Source organism: Diabrotica virgifera, chromosome 7 (genome assembly GCF_917563875.1).
Source record: "Diabrotica virgifera virgifera chromosome 7, PGI_DIABVI_V3a".
In the NCBI taxonomy this organism is placed as follows: domain Eukaryota; kingdom Metazoa; phylum Arthropoda; class Insecta; order Coleoptera; family Chrysomelidae; genus Diabrotica; species Diabrotica virgifera.
Genome location: NC_065449.1, coordinates 28712743 through 28737210, shown reverse-complemented (window position 1 = coordinate 28737210; position 24468 = coordinate 28712743). Strand labels below are relative to the sequence as shown.

The 24468-nt window shown below is 31.2% G+C and overlaps 1 protein-coding gene across 6 annotated transcripts in view; it reads left to right on the top strand.

Annotated features, from left to right (window-relative positions):
- Window positions 1–24468, top strand: part of LOC114330604 (NAD kinase) — a 214517-nt gene that overhangs the window by 46672 nt on the left and 143377 nt on the right. For all 6 annotated transcript variants that reach the window (XR_007699462.1, XM_028280004.2, XM_028280002.2 and 3 more), the window contains exon 2: window positions 2899–2982. Coding sequence is in view for 5 of the 6 variants with exons in the window: in XM_028280004.2 (XP_028135805.1) it covers window positions 2899–2982 (84 nt within the window). In the remaining variant the exon portion in view is untranslated. The remainder of the gene's footprint in view (window positions 1–2898; window positions 2983–24468) is intronic.

Below are 24468 nucleotides of genomic sequence, written 5' to 3'. Positions count from 1 at the left end.
GACTTTTTCTTCAAGAAATTTTGACAGGAATGTCAAAATTTCCTGGCGATTTGCGGAAAATTACCTTAATCATTAAATTTTCTTTATCTGGAGCTTCCTGGATAAATTTTTCAATTTCTTCCTTCGTTAAAATCTTAGATTTCTTTGCCCTATAACCTTGAGCTTGCCGTTTCAATAAAGAACGAAGTTTTGAGTATGTAGATATATCTACATTGTGTTTAAGTGCAAGGGTTGACTTCAGCATTGAATAATTGGTCCATAATGTTGAAGATTTCATCTTTAAACAAAGGTCTAGGAAGTATGCCATTACAACATTTTCTGAGAAAGAACTCGTATTTTTACTCATGCGATAATCCATAAAACGTCTGTATGCATTTTCGTACTTTTCTCTTGATTTCTTTGGCAATAATTCTAATGAAGCAGTATTCACTGCCTCAACCAGCTCTGGAGGAGTCCCAGGAATGGAAATTTCATCATCACTTATCATTTTACTTTCGAGAACACCAGCAATTAAATTTATAAGCGTCAAGTTTGACAATTCAACCTCAATACGTTTCCATAGTAACCCAAGTAATTTTATTAGGAATTTCAAAGCACCATTTATTTGGGAATAAAATTATCGCGTTTTTTTTTAAATCAATCAATATCTGTCGAATTTTAAACGATTTGCGGAAAAATAGTATGTTTACCTCGTAGGAAAAGCCACATTCCTGGACTCTGTGTTGCTAAGTCTCGGCTTGCGCCTCGACTTAGCAATCTTCACAGTCGTCCAGGAATGTTAAGCTTTTCCTACCCGGTAAACAATGTACTATTATTTAAATGTAATACAATACAAAGGGTATCAATGCCCATCCAGTCTCTTACTTTTAATAACCACGAACATTTTCTTCTCGTTGGGTTTTTCTTTCCTTCATTGTTTTTTCTATTATGAGCCATGGGATTTTAAGGTGTGTAGTTGAAGCAATGAAATTTAGTTAACTTCGGGGTAATATTTTTAAGAAAACATCTATTTTTACAAGAATGATCAATGAATATATTTGGGTGACTTATTACATCTGACTCGCATATCTGTGCGAAAACAGGAGAATCTTTTACTAACGTGTGTTTGCCGCTTATCTAATAACTCATTAGATAGTTGTTGATGCGAAGTTATGAATGATGAAATACAAAATACTTTAAAATTAAAGCCTTAGACAGAACAACGAATCGAATATAGACGCTTCAAAACATGGACAATGGACAGTTAGCGTGATAAAACGGAGGCGACATGCAACATGTAACAAAGAGTCAGAAGACTACCGCCGAGATGAGTGAATGATATTCGGAATATAATTAGGACAAATTGGATTAAGATCAACTTTTACCATAGGCCTTCCATAAATCTTTCCATATTTGTCTGTCCTTGGCTGCGCTTTTCCAGTGAGTAGGGCCAGCGATAACGTGCCTTCAGGGAATGCACCACAGGCGGACGCCCCTGTTTGGGGTGTGCCAAAATGAGTTTTTTTGCTGGTGTTATACAAAATTCTAATTTAAAAAAACCGAAGAGCACATGTAGTAGTTTGCTGGCGGGCACCTGATACACTAGCACCGGGAGTGCCAGTAAGTTCTTGCAGATTTTACAATATCGTCATTCCATAGCATCTGAGGTCTTCCTTTTCCTCTTCTTCCTGTCCACGGTCTCCAGTTTTGTATTTCAGCATTTTATTTTTAATATTCCTGTCTCGCGTGGTGGCCGTTGCGTGTGTGGCAAATCTCCACTTTAACCCTGTTATATGTTCTGCTACATTTTTTACTTTTATTTTCTCTCTGATCCATTTGTTTGATTTTCTGTCTATTTCTATTTTGTTTACGTTCGCCTTTGTTAATGTGCATGTTTCTGAGCCATACGTCAGAACAGGAAGGTTGCACTCATCAAATACACGGGTTTTTAGGTATGTTGTGAGTATCCTTAGGTATCTTTGTGCTTTTTAGTATCCATCTTAACTTTCTTTCCAACTGCTGCCCACGTCAATCTGATGTCTGTATCAAAACATTTCCGAAAAAAAAAAGATATAAACAAGTGATTTATTATTGATTATAATCCCAGAACTTAGTTTCTAGTGTGAATAGTATTCCTAAAATAAAAGTAGGGAACCTGCATGAATCACTATATTTGCAAACATGTTAAAATAAATATTAGGCGTTTTCAATATCACTTCAACCGAATTTTTATTTATAGAAAAATTTTCACGAAAATCTCCAACTAGCACAGGCTAGTTTTTTTTAGCTAAATTAAAAATATTTGGAATTGATTTTAAATTGATAATACATCGTACTTCAATTTATAAATAAAATACTGAAAACTACTGTTCTATATTGGCAGAAAATTGTTATAAACTAAAGCAGTTGTTTATCCGAGAAATCTATTTAGAAAAATTAGATATACATATAACAAGAGACTTAAAAGCCAGGACTTTGCTTATTGAAGATCACACCCTGAGAACCAACAGAGAAAATAGACAGAAACATGGAGATTATATTGGCGGGATCTATATAAAGATGATCAACGCAAAGATCTTGTTCACCAAACCACTGAAGAAATGGAAGAAGAGCCTAATCTTTGATTGTCTCTGCTTGGTTGATTTTATTTCTCAGATATTTGTAAGTGTGTGTTTTTGTGTGGTATTACTATCAAATAGTGATATTTCCGCTCATTACGAGATTTGTCAAAAGTTTAGTTTTCTCAAAGTTTATGTTTAGTCCCGCTCTTTCAAACAGAGCTCTAATAAGCGATAATTCATATTATGATTTAATCTTTCTCCATCTATAGTGATGACCATATCTTGCCATTTGGTCATGTAAATATAACCGTTTTTTTACTAATACTGATGTATTTTTAACCAACTATTTTTATTTCAGGAGAACCAGATCTTTGAACGCACCATCACCTGTTCAACAATTTGGACCATGTGGCCGAATAATGAAAAATTCTTCTATGGTCATGTAAGTAACTTTTTTAATATATAAATTTACATATTTTGTACAAAAATCAAAAATTTGAATTATTTACTTGCATGATTGAACTTCAGAAATATTTACAAGGTTTATTCACAAATATTTACAAATATTTACTCTACAAGGTTCTCTAATACTGTATTATTTCTGTAAATTTCCTTAAATTTTGTATCATGGGTAAGTATTGTAATGTGTAACATTGTATATATGTAACATAAATATGTAACATTGTGTTTAATGTTTAATTTATACTTCATTATCATTGTCAGTATGTGTAATTTCTAAATTAAAATACTTAACTAATTGACCGAGAGAATTGCAAAAAACCCTTATTTTTATAGTAATTTATAAATGTTAACAACTTTTTTTTGCATAACGACATGTAATATAACTATTTGGCATTTAATTATGGTAATTAATGAGTTATTGAATGCTAATGCTAACTCTCAGCTAGATCGACCAAATACATAGTTGTATTTGCCCAAAACTATATGTTGAAATATAAACAACTGTAATTGCCGAAAAGTGACTTTAGAGGTATTTAGCAGATCGCAGTCGATTCTTTGGGGCTTCAATATTTTATCAAAATTTTTATTTAAAAACCAAGATGGCAATTTTTTTTTAAATCATATGCTATTGTTTGTTAACAAAAAGAGCTGAATCTTGGACATATTATAAATAATGAAGACCCAAAATTTATTATCCATTTTATAGATAGCATATACCGAGAAGGAGAAAAAGGGTATAACCCGTTAGTGATGGTATACTGTATCCATAAATATAGTGTCTCATTATAAAAGTTATTTTAATAACAGATGTAAAACTGAATAATGCCTTGTAAATACTCATTGTTATATAATTATCACAGTTACTCAAGCTGCCTGGACCGGCTTATAGCCAAGTCAACTGTAGGTACATATAGTAGGGGAGCGAAGTATGCTAAATGTGCAGTCACTCGAGCGCTTTGGGGACCTATTGGGTTGTGAAGAGTAGGTCCTAAAACCAAAAAAAAGTTAAGTAAAGTTTTCCATTTTAGTGGGGACTTTCCATTTTTAATTTAATTTTCCATTTCCAACAATCGTTTTTTAGATTATAGCGCCATTTATCCATAATTCGAAAAAATGTTTCGAATAAAAGTTGCTTATTTTTATGTAAAGAATTCAAATCTGGAATAAAAATTTGGGGCTTCTTTTTAAGATTTTAAAGTAATCATCACACCACCTCCGTGGGGGTCGTGTTTGGTACCATTCGATAGATTTTTCAAAAATATTGATTAAGTGTATTTTGCAGTTTTTCGATCAGATGTTTATTTTGCGAAATATCGCGGGATTTGTATTTAAAATTTTAAAATTTACCCCCCATTTTCTCCCTGGGGGGTCATGTTTGGTATCATTCGATAGTTTTGTGAAAAATATTGAACACTTATTTTTTAGTTTTTCGATCTAACGTTCATTTCGCGAATTATTCGCTTTTTTTTGTGAAACTTTTTAACTCGCCCATTTCCTTACGCCCCGCTCAAATCGTTAGATTTTTGAAATATACACTGTTTTGCATGTCCTTAACTTACCTTATCTTAATCTGACAATTTCGAGTATTTTTAAGGATAGATTTTTTTCGGGCCCCCCTTAACGAACTCCCCTGTGTTAAGAGCTAATATATGGTAGAGGTACAGCTGGTTCCTGAAAAAACTGATACGACTCTTAAAGCGTATTTTGTAGAAAATTGAGCAGTGTATTTTGAAGGATAAAATTTGTTATTTACATACTGTCACTGCCAAATCTTAATATTTGTCAGATAACTTATTCTTGCTTATTTTATTCAACCTCAAAAAATGGCTCCACATGCTAGCAGAGAACTAAAAGCAAGAATTGTAACGAAATTAGAAAATGTTTGGTCACTATCTGCCATTTTAACGTAAGCACTGTAAGCAGAACATCAGTTTTAAAACAGTTCTTACTTTAATATATTGTTGAGTTAAGTCGTTTGTTTTATTCCTTAATACCCCAGGCTGTTGGTGAAAAAACGTGATATAATTCAGGAATTTTTGAAACCTATCAGGTGTTGTAAAGGATGATGCCAGAAATAACTTATACTAAAATGTAACCAAAAATTTTGTGCGGTTTTTTTATTTATAACGATTTTTATTTGTTAAATTTACAATTTTTAAAGATTTTTAATTTTGCAGCTTAGGATATTCATTTTAGAGAAAAACTTTTAAATAGAAAATTATAGTAAATTAAAAACCTACAATTTGAGCTATGGCAAGTTTAATTTCGTTAATACGTTATTGCATAACAGCCTGCGAAAGGTCCAAAATGGCCGTTTTTTACAATTGCCTTATTTATTGTAAAAATAACTTTTATGTATTTTTTAAGGCTTTAAAATGAAGATCTTTTAATACTAAACATAAAAAAAATTTGTATTGCCCGATTGGTGAACTTGTTGTTTAGATATTATAATTTGTTTATCCCAAGAGATCAAATGTCCAACGCTATAACTTTTTGAAAAAAAGTCGTACAGAGTTAATCCAAGATCCACTCTCCTTCTAAAGACTTATATTTTCATATTCTGATGTAAATAAATGCGTATAACATTTTTCAACCTATTATTTCGGGTTTGAAAATAAGGGGGCAAATTTCGTTATAAACATTTAGAACTGAAGCCGCCCCTGTACATCCTATGAGTTTCTAACTTGCAGGTTATTGTTGCTGAAGACAAAATAAAGATTCAAAACTAAATAAAAATTTTCTACGACTAACTGAAGCCGAGATAATTGTTTTTGTTTTCTTAAATCGTAGTGACTTTATTTATAACAATTAAGAAATTATTTCACAGTCATTGACTAAAGAAAGACTTATATTATCTTAAAATAAAAATTATTTTAACCGAAAATTACATCTAATTATTAAAACTGATTTTTAAAGTGTAATGGAGATTTATTTTTCGTTACGACTATGATTTATTGTGTCGGTTGCCCTTAGCAACGGCTAGCAACTTATAATACATTGTATCACGGTTTTTGCTTTAAATTTTAAAGCACCGCTTGGATTGACATGAAATTTGGCAAACGCATAGATAACATGTTAAAGAATAAAAATGATATTGGGCCTCTGTGTGCTTTTGTCCTGGGGGTGAGTTTCACGCCTTATGAGGGGTGAAAAAATATATGTTCAAAATAAGTTCGGAAATGAATAAAACGTCTAATTCTAAGCACTTTTCGTTCTATAGCATTTTTCCCCAAGTTTATTTAATACCTTTCGAGTTATTTTCGAATAAATACCTTAATTTTTCAACAACAAAAAAACACGTTTTTAGGCGGTTTTTGACAAATAACTCAAAAAATAAGTGTTTGATTGAAAAAATGGGTTTGAACAAAAATATAGCAAATTAAAAATTGAAAAAAATTATGTATGCATGAAATCTCTAGACGCAGTATAAACAAAGTTCTAGCTAATGAAAAATAGGTTCATATCCGTTAAATTTCAAAGTGAATTATTTCAACGTGAAATAATCAAAAAATCATGCACTTTTTGGAGAAAAATCATTTTTTAAAGTATTTAAAAAATATGTATATCTGTTTTCAAAAAATGTTTATAGCATCAAAAGTAAGCAAGTTACTCTGAAAATAAAGTTGATCTCTTTTTTTTTGGTCAAAAAACTCGAAAGTCAACTCCCAATTAGCATCTTAAATCAAATTAATCATTACCGCTTCACAAGTTACTTTGCTCATATATTATTTATATGATCTGTAAATAACATCGGTTCAAAGGGCTTATTTAAAAAAAATTGGTTTTAAAGTAAATCTGTTTTAATTTTTAATTAAAAAAAGTTTTTGTCTAAATAACTTTATTAATGTGACCAAAAATCACAAAGAGTAAACAAATTTAGTTTTTGCTGTTATGAATATTTTTGATTTTTTGCTTTTTTTTGGAAGGCAAAAATTTGTTAAGATATGGCTGTTCTAAATTTGCATACACTCGTGATTATTGACTAGTTGAATCAAGTCCTTTTAACTACTGCCCCTTCAAAAATAAGCACTTTGAACCGATGAAACATTGAAGTAAAATTGATTAATTTCATTTTTGATGCTAATTAGGGGGTGACTTTCCCGAGTTTTTTGACAAAAAAAAAAGAGATTAACTTTATTTTCAGCGTAACTTGCTTACTTTTTATGCTATAAACTTTTATTTAAAACAGAAATACATATTTTTTTAAACACTTTAAAAATTTGTAATGATTTTTCTCCAAAAAGTACATGATTTTTCGGTTATTTCACGTTGAAATAATTCACTTTGAAATTTGATGGATATGAACCTCTTTTTCATTAGCTAGAACTTTGTTTCTACTGGGTCTAGAGATTTCACGTGTACACCATTTTTTTCAATTTTTAATTTGCTATATTTTTGTTAAAACTCTTTTTTTCAATAAAATACTTACTTTTTGAGTTATTTGTCAAAAACCGCCTAAAAACGTGTTTTTTTTGTTGTTGAAAAATGAAGGTATTTACTCGAAAATAACTCGAAAGTTATTAACTTGGTGAAAAAATGCTATAGAACAAAAGGTGCTTAGAATTAGACGTTTTATCCATTTCCAAACTTATTTTAAACATATATTTTTTCACCCCTTATAAGGGGTGAAACTCAACCCTAGGACAAAAGCACACAGAGGCCCAATATCATTTTTATTCTTTAACATATTATCTATATGTTTGCCAAATTTCATGTCAATCCAAGCGGTGCTTTAAAATTTAAAGCGAAAACCGTGATTCAATGTATTATAAGTTGCTAAGGGCAACCGACACAATAAATCACAGTCGAAACGAAAAATAAATCTTCATTACACTTTAAAAATCATTTTTAATAATTAAATGTAACTTTCGGTCAAAATAATTTTTATTTTAAGACAATATCAGTCTTTCTTTAGTCAATGACTGAAATAATTTCTTATTGTTATAAATAAATTCACTACGATTTAAGAAAATAAAAACAATTATCTCGGCTTCAGTTGGTCGTAGAATATTTTTATTTGGTTTTGAATCTTTATTTTGGTTCAGCAACAATAATCTGCAAGTTAGAAACTCATAGGATGTACAGGGGCGGCTTCAGTTCTAAATGTTTATAACGAAATTTGGCCCCTTATTTTCAAACCCGAAATAAGACGTTGAAAAATGTTATACGCATTTATTTACATCAGAATATGAAAACATAAGTCTTTAGAAGGAGAGTGGATCTTGGATTAACTCTGTACGATTTTTTTTTCAAAAAGTTATAGCCTTGGACATTTGACCTCTTGGGATAAACAAATTATAATATCTAAGCAACAAGCTCACAAATCGGGCACTAAAATTTTTTTTATGTTTAGTATTGAAAGTTCTTCATTTTAAAGCCTTAAAAATACATCAAAGTTATTTTTACAATAAATAACGCAATTGCAAAAAACGGCCATTTTAGACCTTTCGCCGGCTGTTTTGCAATAACGTATTAACGAAATTAAACTTGCCATAGCTCAAATTGTAAGTTTTCTAATTTACTACAATTTTCTATTTAAAACTTTTTCTCTAAAATGAATATCCTAAGCTGCAAAATTAAAAATCTTTAAAAATTGCAAATTTAACAAATGAAAATTGTCATAAATAAAAAACCGCACAAAATTTTTGGTTACATTTTAGTATAAGTTATTCCTGGCATCGTCCTTTACAACACCTGATTGGTTTCAAAAATTCCTGAATTATATCCTGAAATTGACCTATTTTTCACCCACAGCTTGGACTATAATAATATTAAAAATAATAACAACAACCCTATTTTATGTAAAAACTATCATTTATATACTCTTCATAAAATGCAGGAATTCAAAATAATATCAAGATTTAGACCTTAATAATTATTACAATTATGAATTAACATATGTAATCAGCTGTTTGTTGTTTGTTTGTTTATTTTATTATTTGTCTGTCATAATAAATATAATATAATCTCTCAGAATTTGATTGGTCGGTATTTAATACACTGCTCAAAATGATCAAATCTTACTAAGAGTCGTAAACTTTTTTTAGGAACCAGCTGTACATCTGCAGGGCACCAGGTTTCTCCCCATATGATAGTCAGACGCGCTCGAGTAACTGCAAAAATCCCCGCTTGGGCTCCTCTACCAATATTATCAGATCAAATATTATCATTCAAGCGTAATGTCAAAATACTCATAAACATACTACTTTCCCATAATGATTGGAATTTTTTTCATTAATCATGAGTTTAAGTCTCAACGAAGAAAATGCGACCGGCCGGCGGCCGTGGAAATTAATAAGTTTTGTGAAAAACTAGAGAAACAATATAATTTCTTCTATTTCTAATAACTTTAACATACTTTTTAGCAATAAAACTCACAAATTCATAAACAGTTAAACATATTTTGGTAAATATACAGGTTGTTTCAGAAGTAAGGTTTTTACATTTACTTAAGGTTTCGATTCTTTGGTTTATTTTACGAAAAAATATTATATGAACGTATGTCCAAAACGTCTTAAATTTTGAGATACAAGGCAATAAAATAAATAAAAGGTAATCTAAATATAATAAATAATAAATAATATAATATAATAAAATAAATAATAAATTAATAAAAAATAAAAGGTAATCTTTATATACAGAACGTTTCAAAAGTAAGATAAAATATTTAAGTGGACGATTCTTGGGTTTATTTTAAGAAAAAAACTTTATTCGAGCACATGAGGTCGTACACGTCTTAAATTTTGAGATATGCGAAAAATCTATAAATCCCTAGATGGAAAACTTTTTGTAATATCTCAAACAGCACATTCCAACGTCAAACCAGTCTATACAGTTATAATGAACAAATGTTTAATTAAGTAAATACCAAATAAAATATAAAATTGCTTAAGAGGCAAATCCCTTTATGGCTGCGACTTTATCAGCGAGATACTCTTAAATTCTGCATAAGCCAGTTACTTTAATTGTGAATTCACTTTACTCGTAAAATACCACCTTTCGGATCTACGTTTGTTTTAGAATGGAATTTAATCGCACTCGTTTCATATTTTAATTTGCATGAACACATTTGAAGTATTAATTTTTAATTATTAATATTATATTTTATATATTTATAAATAGATAGTATAAGAACCGACCTAATAGAAGATCTTTTACAAATGTGAAATCGATGATTTGTTCACAGATAAACTGGGGTATACAACAATCTTTGGAAACCTTCCCTTTTGTAAGATTATTTTTTATTGATAGCATATCAAATATACAGGGTGTAACAAAAATACAGGTCATAAATTAAACCACATATTCTGGGACTAAAAATAGTTCGAATGAACCTAACTTACCTTAGTACAAATATGCACACAAAAAAAGTTACAGCCCTTTGAAGTTACAAAATGAAAATCGATTTTTTCGAATATGTCGAAAACTATTAAAGATTTTTTGTTGAAAATGGACATGTGGCATTCTTATGGCAAGAACATCTTAAAGAAAAATTATAGTGAAATTTGTGCACCCCATAAAAATTTTATGGGGGTTTTGTTCCCTTAAACCCCCCCAAACTTTTGTGTCCGTTTCAAATAAATCATTATTCTGGTGCCATTAGTTAAACTAAATATTTTTCAAACTTTTTTGCCTCTTATTATTTTTTCGATAAGGCAGTTTTTATCGAGTTGCGGCTTCTTTTTTAATATGTTTACATAAAAATTTTATGAGGGTTTTGTTCCTTTAAACCCCCCAAATGTTTGTATACGTTCCAATTAAACTATTACTGCGGTACCATTAGTTAAACACAGTGTTTTTAAAACTTTTTTGCCTCTTTGTATTTTTTTGATAAAGCATCTTTTATCGAGATGTGGCTTCTTTTTTAATATGGTTCAAAATATACCTAAAAATGTAAATCATAAATAAATTTTCATATTATTACCAAGTCTCCATAATCGTACTTTACCATATACAAATATGTGGTGGATTTGACAAATATTCAAATATCTCGGTAAAAACTGACTTCTGGAAAAAGTACTAAGAGACAAAAAAGTTTTTAAAAACTTGTGTTTAACTAATGGCGCTACAATAATAATTAAATTGAAACGTACACAAAAGTTTGGGGGGTTTAAAGGAAACAAACCCCCATAAAATTTTTATGGGGTGTTCAAATTTCATTATAATTTTTTCTTAAAATAATACTGTCATAGCAATACCACATGTCCATTTTTAATAAAAAATCTCTAATAGTTTTCGATATATTGGAAAAAATCGATTTTCATTTTGTAACTTCAAAGGGCTGTAACTTTTTTTCCGTGCACATTTGTACTAAGGTAAGTTAGGTTCAATCGAACTATTTTTGGTCCCAAAATACGCGATTAAATTTATGACCTGTATTTTTGTTACAACCTGTATAGTACGTTCGTTAACGGTAAAATATTTCAAGACCTCTAAATTCTAAAGAACCGCTCCGATTTAGAAGAAATTTTGCAAATAAGCTCATCTTATCCTTCTCTTCAAAAGTGATATGACTACAATGTGTGCTTTTTATTTTTAAGGGGTGAAAACTAACCTTTTTTATCAAAAATTAAAAACAGCCGATATAAGCGTTATTTAAATCTAAATTATGTGTAGGTACGTTAAATAGTATGTTAAATATTTGATTGTTTCTCATATTGAAATACATTTTATAGTTTATAACTATTTTCCATTTTAAAACTACCCTCTAAATAAGAATTTGTATAAAAAATATTTTGTAACCTTTAAATTAGGTAATGATGTATTTTGTAGTGATCTAAACTTTATTTTATGTTTGCAATTTAGTTTATTAAGTATTTAATATTTTCAACCCTTATAAATTACCCCTACAAATAGATTTACTAGATCATTAACTCACGGTAAAATATTGCAAAACCTGTGAATTTTAAACAACCGCTTGGGTTGACATGAAATTTTGCATTCACATAGCTAATAAGTTAAGGAAAAAAAGTGATATAGTACCGATGTGTACTTTTGCCCTGGGGGTGACTTTCACCCCTTCTCGGGGGTGAAAAAATATAGGTCCAAAATAAGTCCGGAAATGGATAAACTGACTAATTCTAAGCAACTTTTGTTCTATAAAGTTTTTTCACTAAGTCAATACTTTTCGAGTTATTTGCGAGTTAATATGTTCATTTTTCAACAAAAGAACCACGTTGTTAGACGGTTTTTCGCAAATAACTCAAAAAGTAAGTATTTTATCGAAAAAATATTCCGAGCAGAAATATAGATTATGAAAAACTGAAAAATCTGTGTATGTATGAAGTTTGGAGACTAGTAGAACCAGAGTCGGAGCTAATGAAGTTCCAAGATACGGGGTGTTGAGATTTCTCTTACAAAGTGAAGATTTATTGATTGCTCTAAAACCGGTTGAGATATGCAAATGAAATTTGGTGTGTTTTAAGAGGTAGTTATTACGCATTTATTGACAGACTTACTATTAAGAATTTTATATTCACCATTGCGCGCATACGGGTACTAGTCTGAATTAAAAAAAAAATAGTACGCCACTGAGGTATTTCAAATTAAAAAGCATTTTTGAGTTACTTATTTAATTTATGATTTATTTTCATGAAAAAAAAAATAAAATAATTATATCAACGCTTAAAAAGTATTCGACATGAGTTTCAATATGGTTTTTTAACGATAACTTCTGTAATTTTTAAGATATTTCATTGTTCCATAGCTTATTTTGTGGGGAATTGTAAGTGCTAAAAGTATTCAGAAGCTGGACTTTCTGGAGGTCTTTGATTTTTAAAGCATGCGATTCAAAGAGCTTAGAAAACTGCTTCTCACACTTACGTGCAAACTTAAAATATAAATCTCTCACTCAGTGTTTACCATAGAGACATTGAAAAAACTGAATAAGTTTTAGTATAAAAAATACTACATTTTAGTATTGATATATATTTTTCAGATTTCTTTTAGTTTTCAAGTAATTTTGGAAAAATGGAAAACATTTATAAAATATCAAAAAATAATTTAATACTAAATTGAATTTTTTTTCAAACCTAAGCACTTTAAACTGGTTAAAATCTCAGAACGCGTAGTCAGGCTATAATTAAACCTAATTGTGTATGGAATAATGTTAATTTTTATTTTTGTGGAAAATTCACCAATTTAAGTAATTATTCTTTTGATTTTTCAACGACATAATCGTTTTGTTTTTAATAACTTAGCCATTTTTTATCCAAATCACTTTTATCATAGCACCTTTTAAAGGTATCAGTAAAATATTTAAAATATGTCTCCATATTTTTTTTCTAAAAATCTTTATTTCTTGCGTTATTTAATGATAAAATGTTTGATTCAAGGTTAATTCGAAAAAACCCCGATTTTAAGTAGGCTGTAACTTAGGTTGTGTTATTGCTATAATAATTTAAAGAACACCACTCCATTCACTAACTTAATAGGTTTCTTTTTGATTATAATGACTTTTTCGTAGAAATGCATAATTTTAGAGATATTTTTGAAAATCCACTCAAAAACATGCATTTTTCATGTAGGAAATCATCAATTTCGATCGTGAATAACTTACTAAATATCAATTTATCGAAAAAGTCGTATATAAGATTTTTTACTCAGAATTGAAATATCTATCAATTTCCGAGGTTATTTTGAGGTTAAATATTTCCACCCCCGAGAAGGGGTGGTACTCACCCCCAGAGCAAAAGCACACATCGGCACAATATCACTTTTTTTCTTTGACATATTATCTATATGTATGCCAAATTTCAAGACAATCCAAGCGGTTCTTTAAAATTTACCGCAAAAACCGTCAAAGAATGGACTAATAATTGTATGAGTGAAAACAAATTATTAGTATATAATAGTCGTAGAATACACTTAGCACCAACAAAAGTTTGAACAGGAAGTTTAGCAAGCAGTTATGTTAATACAAGTAAAAACTTTTTGACATTTTACCTTGTAATTGTTTGATAACGATCATCAAACTACAAATTAATTTTTAAAGATTCGCATAAGTTAAAATGAACTGATATGCAGAGGCGTAACAAAGGCCCCCGCAGCATGAAGCTTGCGGGGGGGGCCCAATATGTCAAGGGCCCCATCTTGTCGGCAAATATATGTAAAAATCTGTCACTTTTATATTATTTTACGCATACATACGCAACGTTTTTTAAGCAGTGTAGTATTGAAAATGCAGTTGTCCATCAGATAGATATATGTATCTATTAATAAAATTTGTAGATATATTCGCTGACGGTAGTGGACGAAGAAAGTTGTTCTTCTCATTAATAATACTATGCAATAATGTAATCATTTATTAATTTTTGTTCTATTTTATTCCATACCAATAAAGTGTTTTGCAGTGTAATTATCAGCATCACGACGGATTTGACTGACAATTTGAATTTGGGTTCTACTTACTCTCCACTTGGGGGATGAAATCGCCCCTTCTTGGGGGGTGAAGAACATATATTTAAAATAAGTTCTGAAATGGATAAATTGACTAATTATAAGCAGTTTTTATTCAAAATTTGTCGAGTTATTTGCGAGTGAAATTGTTTATTTTTCAACAAAAAACCACGTTTTCAGGCGGTTTTTCGCAAATGAAGTATTTTATCGAATTAAATATTATCGAAAAAATATTTTTAGCTCATAAAATACAAAAACAAATGCTCTCTTCATGAAGTCTATCGACACAGTAAAAGGAAAGTTGTAGCTCATGAAAAATTGTTCTTATTCGTCAAATTCCAAATCGGATATTTCAACGTGAAATAACCAAAAAATGAAGTAATTTTCGGGCAAAACTCATTAAAAATTTTATTTTTATTTTGTATAAAAGTTTCCAGCATCAAAACTAAGGAAGCTACGCTCAAAATAAAGTTGACCCCTTTTTTTGTAAAACAAACCATGAAAATCTCCTCCTATCTAGCACCCTAAATAAAATTAATCTTTAGCGCTTCACCATTTACTTTATATACAGACTGTTTAGTTTTTGATTAGATATAAGACATTGAAGGAAGCACTAAAATTGGCAACATTACTGCATACTATAATTGTATTTTAATTGTTAAAGATGTTTAAAATTTATCTACTCGTGCCGATAGCAAGAGTTAAAACCATTTAAACAGTCTGCATGTATTGTTTATATGATCTGTAGGTTTGACCGGTTCAAATTTGTTATTTTTGAAAAAATTTGGTTTTATAGTACAAAAAGTTTTTTTCTCCCTTTTTCCAAATAACTTAATGATACAAAATGTTAGTGAAAAAGTATTAGTGATACAAAAAATCTCAAAGAGTACCTAAAGAAATGTAGGTTTTGCTTTTATAAATATTATGATTTTATTTTGTCTTTCTTTAAGACAAAAATTGGTTAAGATATGGCTGTTCCAAATTTTCATACACTCGTGATTAGTGACTTCAAGCCCTTTCAACTAGAACCCTTTTAAAAATAAGCACTTTAAACCGGTGAAACTTAAAGTTCATATAAAATAATATTTCACGTTCATTTACTGGGCTACAACACATATATAAGTTTTTGTTACACAAGTCGCATTTAGTAATTTTTTAAAGGGGCCCCTTTTCCAATTCTGCGGGGGGGCCCCGACGGAGTTTGTTACGCCACTGCTGATATGAAAATATAGAGATAATTCGAATGATTTGGCATAAAGATAATCTCAAAAAGTGATAACGTGACAAAATATTGTGGTGCATTGCTATACAGGGTGAGGCAAATAGCAAATAAAGGGCCTATTAGAAAAATCTCGAGAACTAAAGGCAACAGAATCATGAAAATTTTAATTAAGGGGTTTTGAAGAGTCATCTATTTAATGAAAATATTTTCATCTATTTGCTACTTCCGGTTATACCGGAAGTTTCTTATAACTTCGTTTTTTAAATGGGACACCGTGTATATTTTTACATTTTTGGATTCTCTTCGATGTCTTCTTTCTTAAAATATGAGGTTTTGTAATGTTATACAGGGTATTTTAAAAGATAATTACGTTTTTTTATTAATTTCGTAGCAAAATTCACACCCTGTAGAATTGTAGTAGTTTGACATCTAAAACTCTACTTACGTTTAAATGATTTTTAATATAGTCTACTATTGTTAAGAATCATTAGTATAGCTAAATTTTTAATTTTAGTATACAGGGTTGGTCGAAACTCGGAATGAGTATTTTCTGAGTTTTCTTAAATGGAACACCCTGTATTTTAGTATTACAATGAAATGATATTTTATGGTACTTTTTTATTTCTTAAGCATTCCCTATACCTAAGTGCTTTAATTTGAGCTTAATTGTTAATCGCACCAACAATCTTAACTACGTAGGTATTTTGATAGCTAAACCATAATTGGTAATTTTAAGGAACAGTCTGGATTAATATGTATTTATTTCTGAAAAATTTTTTTTGATTGAATTTTTTCACGGCCAACCTAACAAAATTTTACGTATTTTTGGTTGCAATTAATGTTTAGCTTGAATCACCAATAACTCACAAATTAAAGCAATTAGGTATAAGGAATACTTATATCATTTCATTACAATACTAAAATACAGGGTGTTCCATTTAAGAAAACTCAGAAAATATTCATTCCGAGTTTCGACCAACCCTGTATACTAAAATTTCAAAATTAGCTATACTAATGATTCTTAACAATAGTAGACTATATTAAAAATCACTTAAACGTAAGCAGAGTTTTTAATGTCAAACTATTACAATTCTACAGGGTGTGAATTTTGCTACTAAATTAATAAAAACACGTAAATATCTTTTAAAATACCCTGTATAATATTACAAAGTTTCATATTTTAAGAAAGAAAATATTGAGGAGAATCCAAAAATGTAAAAATATACAGGGTGTCCCATTAAAAAACGAAGTTATAAGCAACTTCCTGTAGAACCGGAAGTTGCAAAGAGATAAAAATATCTTCATTTAATAGATCATCCTTCAAAACCCCTTCATTCCAATTTTCATGATTCTGTTGCCTTTAGTTCTCGAGATATTTCTAATAGGCCAATTATCTGCCTCACCCTATATAGACTAAGAGCCGGTATAGGTAAAATTTGCTAATTATTTTTACAACGCAATTTTAACCCACCACCACACTTCCTCCTCACACCATCAAAAACGTCATATTATTTCGTTTTTATTTTTTTTTAGGTGGAATGTCAATTTTAAAATTTCTAAAAATTCACACACATAGTTGAGACTTTTTAACAAACATATATATTTTTTCTAGACCCGTAAAATGAGTGTTTTTAACCTCAAAAAAAAGTTTTTTTAAAAAAAGCGAAAAAAAACCTTTTTGGAGATGGCTGCTTGTCTAAATTTTGTTATTTTGTGTACTTTATTAGACACGATATTTCTAATATTTTTAGATTGTTGCGTAAAGTTTGCCACTTTCAAGACCCCGAAAAACTGTTTTTAGCGGATTTTTGGAAATTTCCCTATTTTATAGACTTAAAAATAGATTAAATAAAGGTTTATTGTAGGTGTAGGTAATATATGAATTGAAGTAACTGCATTATTTAGAACATTCAAAAATGAAAGAAACACGTTCAAACGCCCAAAACCCCCTAAAAACAGTTTTTCGGATTTTTGGAAGAAGGCAAATTTTACGGAAAAATCTGAAAAAAATATAAATATAGTGTTTGACAAAATACACAAAATAACATAGATAGACCATATTATAACATGGCCATCTCCAAAAAAAAATTATACGCTTAAAAAAAATAAATTTTTTTTGAGGTTAGGGACACTCAACCTACGGGTCATAAGAAATAGACATGTTTTGTAAAAGCCTCAACTATGCGTGTGCATTTTTTGAAACTTCAAAATTGATTGCATCCCACCTAAAAAAATTAAAAACGAAAAATGACCTTTTTGATGATGGGTGGAGCGGGAATGGGGTGGTGGCTAAAATGATTAGCAAATTTTACCTATCTCGGCTCTTAGGGCCGGTTGTTCGAACGCTAATCAAAAATGGAATCAACTGATCATTATCAAATATTTAATTACTGTCACCAACTGTCAATGTCAACTTTGTTTGGGTTGCTGAAAACATAATTGATTACAATTATGAGATTTATTATTCAATTATGTTAATAATTGTTATGTCAATTAATAATTAATAATTAATTAATCAATCAATTATGTTAATGATCATAATGATAATTAACATAATTGATTACAATCAACTGATTGACGTACGAATGAGGGGTATTGTTATTTGATGGTTGTTAAGGGGACTTAATTATAATCAACTTCTTGATTAGCGTTCGAACAACCGGCCCTTTGTCTAATAAGAAAATTTGTATTTAATTATTTAGGTTGTCTGTTTTCCTGTGTCTTAGAAATTCCACGTGACTGTCTTTAATTACTGTTATAAAATAAAATACAAAATATGTCTTCACTCTTTCTACGTTTGTACCTACAAATCAATCATAAACGAACTTGACCCAAGAAATAATTATTACTCTACAATATACTTCAAGTACAATTACGCTTTAATTACGGGTAATAAAGTTCTAAGAAACAGAATAGTGCCAATGGGAGTGGTGTATTATTCAGATAAGTGAGAAATATCCATAAAGGGTGTCCCAAATTTCAAGCAAGGTTTGAAACTAAATCTGGTAAAAACCATGATTGGTCAATAGGTAAGCTCCAAACTGAATAGGATTCCTCGCAAGACTTACTGCGTGGGGAAGTTCTCAGATAAATAGAACAATAGAATAAATGTGAATAAGGTACAAATAAAAAACCGCGCAAAATATCACTTAACTTTGAGGCTGTAGCTACGCCATGAACTGTAGTTTTATACAATAACTATAGAACACCAAGCTCAATCGGCAACTCAGCAGACAGTCGCACCACTTACTGGGTCATCATTGAAGAGTGTGATTTGTGCTGCGACTACTACGCAACGGTGTAACCAGGATGATCCTAAGGGGGGGGGGGGTTAAAACTTCAAAATGGCTTGATTTGTCAACAACACATATTGGTGTTAAGCGTATAGAGCTCAAAGTAGATCCCAATAGGGGAGGGGGTTATAACCCCCAAAACCACCCCCTGGTTACGCCTATGCTACTACGTTTTCAAATTCTGAGGTGTAATATCATCATGTCTATAGGATCGTAGTACAGTTGGAAACCTCTTCCTTAAGTGATGTCCCATAGAGCTAGCCAACTCTGGGGGATTATAACCTTGACAGGATACCAGTTTAGTGTCTTCTCTCTCTCAATCCCAGTCGAGCTCTGGCTTCCCCTATTTCCTCGTATTTAATTTACTCCTTCTCGCTACCGTCCTCAGTTATCTGTACGGCCAGCTCTTTTTTGCATGCGAATACTCTTACAAAAGAGCATTGAGTTTAGGAAAAATATCTACGTATGCTTTATAGATTTCGAAAAAGCCTTTGATAGCGTAAAGGAAATGAAAATGTAGTATGTCGAAGTGTGTAAATAATTTATTTCTTTAGCTGAGCGCTTTCGACATAATCGTCATCATCGGAGCTAATGCTAAAATAAAAAAAGAGATCTTGTAAGAAAAAGAAGTACAAAACTCTTTTTTTACTTACGTCAAGTAGTAAAAAAGTACCGCCACATTGAGGTGTAATCATGTGCATCTTATGAATATAAATGTGATTTTTGATTGCAAATGCCAACTTTTTTGTCCTCCGTACAACACCAAACAGTAAAAAACAGAAACAACGGCCACATACACGTTGCACAAACACATAAAAACTTTTTTCTTGGTATGGGTGTAGGTATCACCCATCCATTCTTGGCCTAGTAGAGACAGCTGACTGACAAAGTCGGATATTCAAATCTGCTTTTATCTGTTCTGCGTTGATTAAAAGCAGATTTGAATATCCGACTGTGTCAGTCAGCTGTCTCTACTAGGCCAAGAATGGATGGGTGATACCTACACCCATACCATGAAAAAAGTTTTTATGTGTTTGTGCAACGTGTATGTGGCCGTTATTTCTGTTTTTTACTGTTTGGTGTTGTACGGAGGACAAAGAAGTTAGCATTTGCAATCAAAAATCACATTTATATTCATAAGATGCACATGATTACACCTCAGTGTGGCGGTACTTTTTTACTATTTGACGTAAGTAAAAAAAGAGTTTTGTTTTTCTTTTTCTTACAAGATCTCTTTTTTTATTTTAGCATTAGCTCCGATGATGACGTTTATGCCGAAAGCGCTCAGCTAAAGAAATAAATTATTTACACACTTTGGCACTAAAATTCTTCTTCTTCTTCTTCTTCTTCGCGCGACTAGGATTACTCCTGTTTGTCTGCCTCTTATTCTGTTTCAGTTGTTGTTGACTGTACATTGTCTTTCCACCTTTTCGGCGGCCTTCCAACGGGTCTTCTGCTATACAGCTTGTTGTTTTTACATATGTTCGCTTATCTATTTGGTTCCATTCGGTTTACATGTTCGTTCCAGTTTTTCTTTCTTGTTTTTATCCACCTGTTAATATTTTGAATTCTGCATCGTTCTCGTATACTTCTGTTGCTTTGTCTGCCTCTTAATGATATGCCCGCTATTGATCTTAATACTTTCATTTCGATATTGTTGATTTGTTGTTTCGTCTTTCTTGTATCGGTCCTTGTCTCCGCTGCATATGTTAGGATAGGTCTTACTGATGTCTTGTATACTTTTATTTTGCTTTCCGTGGTCATATATTTGTTTCTCCATATGGTTTCTCGGAGGCAACCACTTACTCTTGCCGATTTTGTTGCTTGTGTTGTGGTCTCTGTTCTTATATTCCTGTCACTAGTGATATCTACTCCTAGGTGATTGAATTTCATTACTTGCTCTACAATTTTGCCGTCTATTTCTAACTTGCATCTACGCGGCTCTTTACTTATCACTATACATTTAGTTTGTTCTACTGATATTCTCACATTAAGTTTATTTGCTGTGATATTGAAAGTGTGGAGCTGCCTTTGTAGGTCATCCTCGTTATCAGCAATTAGTACTGCATCATCGGCATAGCATAGTATCGTGATTTTATGCGCTCCCATGTGGTATCCATGTCGTTTTCTTACTTCGTGAATTATTTGATTCATCACCATATTGAATAACAATGGACTGAGCGAGTCTCCTTGGCGGATTCCTGCTTTCAGTTCTATGCGTTCTGTTTCTCCTGTTGACATTATAACTCTGGTCTTGTTGTTCTTGTTAATTTCATTAATTAACCTTATCTGATGGTCTATTTGTTCATCTTGTAATAAATTTAAGATATCATTTCGCCTCACCCTGTCAAAAGCACTTTTTAAATCTAGCACATGTATGCTGGTTTTCCATATTCAATAGACTTTTCTACTATTTGCCTGATAATAAAAATTGCATCTATTGCGCTGCGGTTCTTCCGAAAGCCTCGTTGTTCATCTGCCATGTTCGATTTTTCCTCGATTTTATCTTTTATGACTGCCGTCAACAATTTTAATGTGCTGTTCATCAGACTAATTCCTCTATAATTTTCAGGATTTTTCGAGTCTCCCTTTTTGAGTATCGGTAGCAGGAGACTTTCCTTCCATTCCGCTGGTACTACTCCAATATTTATTATATCGACAAATAATTTTAGGAGCCATTTGAGCAGTGTTCCTCCTCCATATTTTAGCAGTTCATTATTTATCTTATCAGGACCAGGTGCTTTTCTATTTTTTAATTTTTTTATTCGTTCTTGTAGCTCTTCTGATATTAGTACTCTATCGTGGGTTTCATTGGGTGGAATGCATAAAACGTAGTACCTGCTAATACTTCAAGTATGTACTACATTTTTAAACATTTTACTACATTTACAAAGCATGACTACACTTACAAATGCTTTGTAAGTATTTTACTACACTTACAAAGCATTTAATGCTTTGTAAGTGTAGCAAAATCTTCAAAAATGTTATACATACTTGAAGCATTAGCAGGTACTACGTTTTATGCATTCCACCCAATGTTTATTTCTCTGTTCTCTTCTTCTCCTTCTCGATATAATTTCGTGAAATGTTCAGTCCATTGTGTCCCCGTAATGTTATCTATCCGTACAAATTCATTCATTTCTGTTTTTGTCTCCTTATCATCTTCCACACCTTTTTCTGGGATCCATAGAGGTCGTATTCCATATCTTTGGTAAATTTCTCCCAGTGTTCTTTTTTGATGTTATCTATTTCTTGGTTTACTCTATTCCTGATTGTAACGTAGTCGTCTCGCGCCTCCGGTGTCTTCACTCTTTTATATGTTAGGAAAGCTTGTTTCTTTTGATTTGCTAGATCTTTCACCCTTTCGTCGTACCATGTAGTTTTGTACTTCCGTTTATTTCTGTTGACTTTTCTTTTACCCAAAGCTTCTTCTGCTGCTTGTAGGATACTTTTTCTAATAATTTTCCAGGTTTCTTCTATATCTTTTTTAGTCTCTAGGTTATGGCTGTTTAGCTTTTCTGTTAGTCTGTTTCTATACAAGTTTTGTGTCCCTTCGTCTTCTAAGCTTTCTATGTTTAACTTTTCTTCGACTTTTGTATTTCGCTTGCGTTGTGTGTTGATTTCTATATTTATTTTCCCTAGTACCAGGCCATGGTCGGATCCTACATTGGCGGACGATAGAGTGCGCACATCTATTATATCCCTGGGGTGTATTTGTCTGTTTGTTATAATGTAGTCAATCATAGAGTTACGTCCTCTTGTATCTGACCAGGTGATCTTATATGCTGTATTGGATGGTCAAAGTAGCACTAAAATTAGATAACAAAATCCTGGAAAGGGTGGAACTCTTTAGATATCTGGGTAGCTGGATTGACTGCAGGGTTGAAAGTGATAAGGAAATTTCGACCAGAATAGAATTTGCACGAAAAAGCTTTATTAGCTGGCGGTCTGTATTGTGCAGTAGAAGTCTTTCATTTTTCATTGGCCACACGTCTAAGAGTATTGAAGTGCTACGTCTGGTCCGTTTTATTCTATGGATGTGAAACTTAAACAATAAATGTGAAGAATCTCAACAAATTAGAAGCATTCGAGTTGTGGTGTTACCGTTGCATGCTCAGAATCCCATGGACAGCACACATATCCAACGAACGTGTGCCGGAGAGCACGAAAACGTACACAAAGAGCGAGAATTGATCAACGTCATAAAAATGAGAAAGGTTCATTACTTCGGTCATATAATGAGAGGACCTAAATATCGCTTACTCCGGTTGATCATTCAGGGCAGAATCGAATGAAAACGCTGGGTTGGAAGAAAACAACTGTCCTGGCTGCGTAGCATTAGACAATGGACAGGTCGGACGGTCGAGGAATTGTTTCATATAGCTGCCAACCGAGAAACATTTCATCTAGAGCTTCACGATACGATACATCGATACAATATCGATACTTTTTAAATATTGAGTATTGTATTGGTTATGCCAATGAAGTATCATCGAGTATCGATATCGGCAATACTGTCTTATAAAAATATCGTATTGATATTGATTTGGATACAATATCGATACAATACTCGATAAAATATCGACATAAAAAGAATTATACATCTGAGCTGTGTAGGTTCTAAGTCCACATTTGCATGCTTGGCAAATGGACATTATTCTAAAAATATTACGAATATTTCTTATAACTTATAGATTCTTATAAAAATTTAATATTGTTGAATATAGTCGAGGAAATGAAGCTGAAAAAATGGCAAAACCTCGCAATTTTTTCGTCCAGCATCGATTTGTACACAAATTTAGTATTAGGCTCATTGCACCCTCTAGTTCATTTTCTATATTGAGCCGTTGTACGATTTTGGTTTTTTAAGGGTGAAAACTACCTTTAATTGTAAAAAATTATAAAAAAAAATTTTAAACTTGAATATTGTCAACATTTGGTTCTTATTAGTTACATAATGATTGTTTTATACTAAGATATACTATCATAATATTTCAACCCTTAAACCCACCCTTGTTGGAACTATGTATAAAAAATTTACTTGCCCTAAAATAATAATTTCGTCTTGCATCGCTTTTACTTCATATTCTATATCATGCTTAAGGGCGTTGATTATTTTTAGGGGTGTAAACTACCCCTTATTGTCAAAAATTATATAAACACATTGTAAACTTTAATATGGGTAAAATTTGGTTTTGATTGGTTAAATAATGATTGTTTTATACTTTAGGATATATCATAATATTTCAACCCTTAAAAACCACCCTTAATAACATTACAGTTTTTATAAGTAGATATTTTAATAGATCTATACAGAAGAAAACTAGAATTAAAGAATTACAAAAACATTTATTTACACAAAAATACGAATTTACAAATATGTACAAATACAAATAGTTTTTTAGGGCAGGCCAGGTTTCCCCAATACGTCTCTACCTTATCGGCTGAGTCTACGATAAGTGTACAGTAAATTGAAGCTGCGAAGCAACGAATTGTTTCGGTCAGCAGTTTCGAAAATACGTATAGCCCTGATGATCGCCAACCTTCGGAACGA